The sequence below is a fragment of the Plasmodium gaboni genome, assembly GCF_001602025.1.
Source record: "Plasmodium gaboni strain SY75 chromosome Unknown, whole genome shotgun sequence".
NCBI classification, from domain to species: domain Eukaryota; phylum Apicomplexa; class Aconoidasida; order Haemosporida; family Plasmodiidae; genus Plasmodium; species Plasmodium gaboni.
In genome coordinates this window covers 1-300 of record NW_017385587.1, presented here as the reverse complement: position 1 = coordinate 300, position 300 = coordinate 1, and the positions used below count along the sequence as shown (strand labels likewise).

The 300-nt window shown below is 25.3% G+C and overlaps 1 pseudogene across 1 annotated transcript; it reads left to right on the top strand.

The window, feature by feature from the left end:
• Positions 1 to 155: 155 nt before the first annotated feature.
• PGSY75_0043600 (EMP1-like protein, putative) lies at positions 156 to 300 on the top strand (annotated as a pseudogene; the record flags this gene model as incomplete). Its single annotated transcript has 1 exon — positions 156 to 300. A coding segment is annotated over one exon (145 nt), but the record flags the coding sequence as incomplete, so codon positions are not given.

Here is a 300-nt window from a genome sequence, read left to right as displayed (position 1 = left end):
GAGAAAAAAAAAAAACAATTACCTATATTTATACACATAAATACACACATATATACATACATATATATATATCCCAATACCTATATACCTAAACCCACACACCTACATATATATATATATATATATACATAAATACATATATTTTTTTTGTATAGAAAAAAACCCCAGCCATACCTACCGATATATTTCGTGTGCTTAATATACCCCAAAACGATTATGAAATACCTGATAAAATATCTACTAATAGATATGTCCCATATGGTCAATATAAAGGAAAAACATATATATATGTTGAAGGAG